Below are 8033 nucleotides of genomic sequence, written 5' to 3' on the forward strand. Positions count from 1 at the left end.
GTGGCTGCCTAAGGGCCCAGGCGTTCGAGTTGCTGAAAAGCGTGCACAGCGTGAAAATGAGAGTTAAAGTTAGCTGAAGCGGGGTTGTTTCAAGTAAATAATGACGAAAGGAGGATAAGAACACATTTCTGACACATCAGACCCATCAAAACTGCATTTCAGAAAAAAGAAGAAAAAATTCGAAAAATTAGTGAAAATAGTGAAATTCGTCAACTTTGGCGCCCCATAGCGCCTAAACGGCTTGTCCAAACTCATTTTGCGGACCGGCAATCGAAAGATCGCACTTTTTTCTCTGCCCAGGACCCGTTTGGGTACTTTTTTGAGCTTTGGTTTGGCAGAACCCATCTAGTCCCAAAACGTCGAAAATGGCCATTTTTGGGGTGTTTTGACCCCTGCCAAATCCAGAGGGGCGGTCGGATTTCGCCCAAATGTCTTTTCGGCAGTTCGTATGCATACAAGGAACCGATAAAACACCAAAGGTGCCCGGTCCTATGATGTCGCCGACCAAGTGGTTTGTTTTGTCTGGAGCTTCTCTAGTTGACATAGAGCACCATATTCCATATGAATCTGAACGCGGCTATTTTCCACAGTGAGTACCTTTCTGCTTGTGTCCATATACATAAGGATATTATGTGCAATGTGCCAAGCCGTTACTTCCCTTTGCAGGGCAGCAAGTGAAGGCCCTTTTTGGCAACGGGCAGAGTACAGCTATTGTTCTTCGTGGCCATTTCCTCTACAATCCAAACCCCTCCGTCAGGGAACATGTGGCCAGTGACAGCAGTCAATCAACTTATTTTTCAGACTACGAGGATGAAGATTACACTCACAAGTATCCACAAAAGTGGAGAGCACTCGACTGACGCAATTATTTTGGTTTGTAGGTGCGGACTTCACACATGGAGTAAGCACATTTGTGAATTAATTCATTTATTATTTAATTTTAAACTTAGCCTCATTGTGAGCAGATGGTTTTGTCTTCAGTTGGTTTAATTTCTTTAATGTAGTAACAGCCCATTAGGCCCCAAATACCATTCTTCTCCTCATAATTTAATTGTAGCTCAGTTCCTTTCATGTACTTAATTTTTTTCTCAACCATCCAGTAGTTTTTGTACACGATATGCTTGTGCAAAGGGGAACATGGGTATAATGTGATAAGCAACTTATTTTTATACCTTTACTGTGAACCACTTTGAAGTATTGTAAACTATTGTGAACTTTTGGAGAAAGTAATTGAATAAATAAATGACGAGACTAGCTACAATCAATTGTGTTGTTAATAAATTATGATGAAAAATCACATTACATTTGACGACACCTCTGCATCCTTTTTTCTCTGGATTCTGTAGACAGTTTGGGTGGAGGCACCTCTGGCGCCTCGGGTTCTGCATCTGCTTGTTGGCTGAGCGTTAGCGAAGCCCTTGCCGTGTTTGGGCGCGCTGAAAAGTGACTGGTCGTGCGTCTGTCTGTCTGTCTGTGAGTCTGTTTGTACTCACCAACGATTCTCAGCAACTACAGTGGCTATAGTTTCAAGATTTCGTATTTAACGTCGCCTTAGTACCCCCCAACACGAGTTTGTTTCAAATCGTTGTTTAGTATCGTTTGAAATATTCAAAACATATTTTTGAATCAGGTCATTAGCGTGGTTAGGTTGGCAGCGCGGCAGCGCTTACCAATTTCTCATACCTGCGGGTCCGCGGCTCTCAAATACGGGACTTAAGCAAATAAGCAAATAAAACGAAATAAAGAGCAGAAGGGTTTGGGAAAAGAGATCGGCCTTAGTTTTTCAACATTCTAGAATGATTAAAACCATTTTGGAACACCAACACAGCGAAATATGGAAAAAGGGGTTCGAAAATGATTTACGTGTTTCGTTCCCCTCTCCCCCCCCTGTCAGAGGGGAATCATCTTCAGGTCAGTGCACTTTGACAAAGCTTTGTAAAAAGGATGTTTTTATTTTGACCTTTTGTATTGTGTGCATCTTCTTATTTCATTCTAGTGTCATCCTCTTTTTAAAATTTTCAAACTAGAGGAAATTAGGGAAATGCATAAATAACTTGTGTTGAAATTGGCAGGCATACTTAGTTTGGACTCGAGAAATTCATTCTATTGCAATGCTGCAAGCTGACAAGAGTCCAAAAGTACTAACATAAGTTTATTAATAGAATCAATATATGGTTGTGTATATTTAATCCTAATGGAGTTTGAATTGATGTTGGTTTCAAAGAGACGACTCAGGTTTTGAGCGGTGAGTGAATTGGTGATTGGATTTAGTGAGACGATTCCTTTAACTTCACCGAAGTTAATGTAACTGGTACTACTCAGTAATGTTTACATGAGTAAGAAAAATTATGTCGGTTCATTAAGCCTTGGGTAGCCTTGGCATTGGACTCTATGTGACGAATCACTGGATTTGACAATAATTTGTCCCCGTTAACTGGTTTAGATCAGCCTACCCTAAACTGACTTTCTTAATATTTACTGTGATAACATGTTCCAACCAATATTGTTTTATTCACTGGTTCACAATGAAAGAATAACAAAATGTTTCATAAATATAACTTATACAATTGTGAGTTCATTAGTTAAGGAAAAAGAGTTATCGAATAGTGACCCAAGCATACGAGGAGCCAATTAAGCGATTCAATGTTGGCAATTGAATTTTACTCGACTGAGGGATTCGCTTTGGTGTGGCATCAGGGAATTGGTGACGACAGAGGGTGCTTCATGAAGACAAATAGGAACAATATACAGAAATTGAGTTTTAAGTATTGTATGTAGTTTGCAGTGTACTGGTCACAAAAAATACATTTATTTCAATGCCAATCCTACATTTTCATCTAGAGCTACGCAATTTGGGGCAAAACTTTCCAAGTTGAGATTTATGTATTTCCCTGTATTTTCAGTGCGCTGACCTCAATATTGACATCTTAATTGTCCCCTTAAACCCCAAAAATTTTAAACCCATTTTTGGTTAAATTTTTTGAAATGAATTGTACAGTGATTCTTGCAGTTTTTTGAGTGCTGATAACGAAAATAACTCCCATTTTAACACCAGACCTATATTTTCATCCCATATTAGATCATTTTGGACCAAAAATTTCAAGTCAAGTTTTATATTGTTTCCTGCAGTTTTTTGTGTGCTGAACTCGAAAATGACTTCCAAAATTTTTCCCAGACTCACACTTACCCGAATTTTGACCAATTTTGGACCAAAATTTTTAAATCGAGTTTGACATTGATTCCAGCAGTTTTTGGTGTGCTGATAACGAAAATCACTTTCATTTCGACTCCAGACTTATATTCTCATCGCAAATTAGATCATTTTGGACCAAAATTTTCATGTTGAGTTTTACATTATTTCCTGCAGTTTTTGGTGTGCTGAGCTCAAAAATGACCTTCAAACTTTTCCCAGACTCATATTTAACCGAATTTTGACCAATTTTGGACCAAAATTTTTAAATCGAGTTTGACATTGATTCCAGCAGTTTTTGGTGTTCTGATGACGAAAATCACTTCCATTTGTACCCCTGGTCTAAAGTTCACTGAATATGAGCCCATAAGATGGACACTTCGTCTAATCAAGCAAAGTCCAAAGTGCACAAAAAATGTCAATTCGCATCGCTCAGCCACACTACGCGCCCAGACTGAACGGCGCGTACCCCTAGTTTATCTGGGCTGTGCCAGCCCAGATCCCACCAATGTGGTGGAGTGATGGGGCGGTCTGGTTCGGGGACAGGGCTTTGGGTACTTCTTCCTTGTTTCCTTGTACCCCATTGCATTCAAAGCCTTGTCAACCTCTGCATTCGAGACCCAGACACCGCCGGGGATCTTCAGCAAGTGAGCAGCCTTTTTCCTCATCCTACGCTCCTGCCTGGTGGAAAGATGTGCACTTGTTACGCTTTGCACAAATAGCAAACGTATTTCAATGTGATGCACAACTGCAACTCTCTTACCTCTTCACGATGGCGGGATCGATTTCCTCTACCTTTGGAGTCGGTTGTGGAAGGGCCTTCCTCTTGGGCAGGGGTGCGAATTGGAATCCACCTGGCTCGTCCTCTTGGAGCTCTTGTTCTGCACGAGATCGTTTTACATCCAAGGGTCTCCTGCAAGGATATTAAAGTTAATAGACATAAGGGAATAAGTGCAACAAACAGCAGTAAAATGTTAAGTTATCCAAAATTAGGAATGAGAGGTCCCTTGAGAATGCTCTGCAAACTGAAATGTGTGCATGGCACGCTCTATTTGGAGCATGCCATGAAGCACGCTTTAATTTGGAGCGTGCTTGGCAGGCACGCTCTAAATTAGAGTGTGCTTACCAGGCACGCTCTAAACTAAAGCGTGCCTGCCAGGCACGCTCTATTTTAAAGCGTACTTAGCAAGCTCACTCCAAACTACAGCGAGGACGGCAACCACAATCCTGAATGCTCTTAATGGCTTTAACTTTTTAATATTTACTAAATATGTACTAATGCAAGGTTTCCATTTTATACTTTAAAGAAGCAAGCATTTCAAGTCTAGTGCTCAGATGTATTTTACGTCAACAAAGCTTCTCCGCTATTTTTACAACTATTGATGTATAATATAAAATGGCACCGGTGCGTGTTAGACCTGGGAGGTTTCTTAACCATGGACGAATCAATTAAAACATTTCTCATCCAGAAAGACACATACAGTGTATGTTCGACATGACACTAGTTACTCACTCTTTTGACTGTCCAACAATCCATAGCAAAGTCACCTAGCCCTGTTGCTGGGTGGTGAAGGTTGAGGCTGCAGTCACTGGGAAAGGGAACACATACTCGGGGTAAACGAGCTCCATACGTTTATCTAGCCCTTCCAGTCTCATCGTTTTCAATAACTGCGTGCCATAACACAACGCCACCACAAATCGCCAGCACAACGAAAACAAACTACACTTTTGGCGTCAAGGTTGCCATTTTGAATTTTGGACTTTTGTTAGCGCACTTGTCGTCTGCTTGGGAAGCACTTGTTTTTCCGAGGTGCCAACCTACACATGATTTCAAAAACCGGAAAAACGATGGGTGTGGATTTCTTAATTAAAAGGTATTGAGTGGCAAAAATCATAATCGAATTTTATTCTACTTCGTGTACCTGTGTCGGGAATGTTTCTTTATAAAAAGACCGAAAATTAGAGTTCAGTTTGCGAGCCGTCTGGCGCATACGTGTTGCAGCAATTTCTCATACGAGTGCATATGAAAAACTGCTGACTGCACAGACGCGTTGTGTTGTGTTTCAAATTCAAAATGGCAGCTGTGACGCCTGAAATGTGAAATTTGTTTTCGTTGTGCTGGCGATTTGTGGTGGCGTTGTGTTATGGCACGCAGTTATTGAAAACGATGAGACTGGATGGGCTAGATAAACGTATGGAGCTCGTTTACCCCGAGTATGTCTTCCTTCCGTGTGACTGCAGCCTCAACCTTCACCACCCAGCAACAGGGCTAGGTGACTTTGCTATGGATTGTTGGGCAGTCAAAAGAGTGAGTAACTAGTGTCATGTCGAACATACACTGTATGTGTCTTTCTGGATGAGAAATGTTTTAATTGATTCGTCCATGGTTAAGGGGAGGTTCTGGTGGAAATCTTGACATTTTCCAAATGGATCCTACAGTCATAATTTGTTCGGAATATAAATTTTTTCATTGAGGAGACTAAAATTTGACTTTTGAAGGCACATGCCAGGCTGTAAACCCAGTCGAACAGTCTTTTTGAGCCTATTTTGGCTGTATCTTAAAAAATCTCCTTGCGCATACTATTTTGTCGTAAAAGGTTGACCTTGACATTTTTCACTTCTTTGACTCATTTTCAAAAGATTCCGGCATGCAGAGCTCAAAACTTCCATTATATTATTCGTTATTGGCTTTTAAAACTGAAAAGTCCCTTAAATTTGTCTATTTTGTACATTTTTGATCAATTTTAGTGAAATGCTTGGTTAGAAAGCTTGCGATTAAAAATGCAATTGACATTTTGAGATGTGCATGCCGGCATTTTAAAAAAATGAATCGAAGAAGTGAAAAATATCTAAGCCAACCTTTTACGACAAAATAGTATGCGCAGGAAGATTTTTAAAGTTATAGCCTTAATGGGACAAAAAGGCTCTGCGACGATGTTCAGGGCATAGAATGTGCCTCCCCAATGAAAATTTTTAATAAATACTTGATAAGACGTCAAATTTTTAACAAATTTTCAAAGTGGGACCTATTTAGGAGAAAATAGCATTTTCACCAGAACCTCCCCTTAAGAAACCTCCCAGGTCTAACACGCACCGGTGCCATTTTATATTATACATCAATAGTTGTAAAAATAGCGGAGAAGCTTTGTTGACGTAAAATACATCTGAGCACTAGACTTGAAATGCTTGCTTCTTTAAAGTATAAAATAGAAACCTTGCATTAGTACATATTTAGTAAATATTAAAAAATTAAAGCCATTACGAGCATTCAGGATTGTGGTTGCCGTCCTCGCTGTAGTTTGGAGTGAGCTTGCTAAGCACGCTTTAAAATGGAGCGTGCCTGGCAGGCACGCTTTAATTTAGAGCGTGCCTGGTAAGCACACTCTAATTTAAAGCGTGCCTGCCAAGCACGCTCCAAATTAAAGCGTGCTTCATGGCATGCTCCAAATAGAGCATGCCATGCACACATTTCAGTTTGCAGAGTGTCAGGGAAACAGCAATAAGGCTCTCTCCAACCAAGCAAGGGTAACTTCAACTATGCAGTGCAGTGGAAAAGTTGTGAAAACAAGGAAGAAAGGTCCCTTCTGCACAGATGGAAAGAAAAATAAAACTAACGCAAGGATGGCTGGCATGCTGTCAAAACAAGTGTGGAGGACTCCACACTTCCAGGTGTGGACACTTTCAGTAATGATCCACACCTGGAGCACATGCATTTGAGACTAGCAAATAGCACCTCGCAATTATACTAACCGAATTTCTTCAGATTTGTGGTCGGTTTCCATGTCCGCAAAATGTTGCCAGCAAAACACACACAAAACCAGCCCTAGCAAAACACACAGCCACGCTTCACGACGCACAGCGCAAAACACACAGCCACGCTTCACGACGCACAGCGTCCGTATTTTCCCGGGGGTTTTCCCGTCACGACTCCCCCTCCCCCTCCCCCCCTCCTCCTTAGCCACGCTGTGCAGCGACGTGCCGGCCAGACACCACGGCGCCACAGTGCCCAGGTGGAGGGGGACCTTCGTGGCCTAGCTAAACCTGTCGCCAGCCGTCATGCCGTAACGAGGGGATAGGGCCTCCGATGAATAGGCAGGTAGCCGGGGTCAGGTAGCCCCCGGTCTGACTAAGGATGTCGCCTTAGTTAGACCAGTCGCCCCCCTTTACCTTAGTCAGGCCACTAACTCCGACCTAACAGTGTAGTGTGGTGAATAATTCAGATGATTCGGAATGAATTAATAATAATGGGATGAAACACAATGCTGTATTACTTTCATGCACAATTCTCATAAATGCCATTAGGCAATAGTCACTTTACAAGCAAGTACACAAATGAAGGAAAATAATTACAATCCAAATGAGTGTATTAATACATAACAACATTATTACAGGCAAGAGAGCTCTCATGCAAATAACTCAAAATCTAAGTGACAGAGTGTGAGCAGCTACAACCATAAAAAATGGAGGAGTAAGATGCAAATGAGTACATTGACCGGACAAAAGACAGACGAGGGAGCTCTCATGTACATAAATAAGAATATTGGTCTCGCTGCGTGAGCAGCTGTACAAAATAATAATGGAGAAGGTACAATGCAAATGAGTGCATCAACCAGACAAAAGACAAACACAGGCAAGGGAGCCCTCGTTTAAATAACTAAAAAAATAATTGTCCTACTGAGCAGCTGCACGTTGACACAATAAACAATGCAAGATCAGCGTAAATGTAGAGAGGTGATGGCTTGAACCAAGTTCTGAACAGCGAGAAGAACCCCTTTCAAAAGTTGGTTGTTTTCTTCCAGCAGACTCACTACAGATTCTGGGGGAGTGACCGAGAATACTGCAA

General features: G+C 41.4%; 1 protein-coding gene across 1 annotated transcript; it reads right to left on the reverse strand.

The window, feature by feature from the left end:
• Nucleotides 1-3423: 3423 nt before the first annotated feature.
• LOC117648195 lies at nt 3424-7037 on the reverse strand. The gene is made up of 3 exons (XM_034390535.1): nt 6941-7037; nt 3954-4103; nt 3424-3871 (listed from the first exon to the last, which is right to left on the reverse strand). Exons 1-3 carry the CDS (start codon nt 6970-6972, stop codon nt 3667-3669), a joined length of 387 nt encoding a protein of 128 aa, XP_034246426.1. The 5' UTR covers nt 6973-7037; the 3' UTR covers nt 3424-3666.
• Nucleotides 7038-8033: the final 996 nt, after the last annotated feature.

Source organism: Thrips palmi, unplaced genomic scaffold (assembly GCF_012932325.1).
Source record: "Thrips palmi isolate BJ-2018 unplaced genomic scaffold, TpBJ-2018v1 HiC_scaffold_3, whole genome shotgun sequence".
NCBI classification, from domain to species: Eukaryota; Metazoa; Arthropoda; class Insecta; order Thysanoptera; family Thripidae; genus Thrips; species Thrips palmi.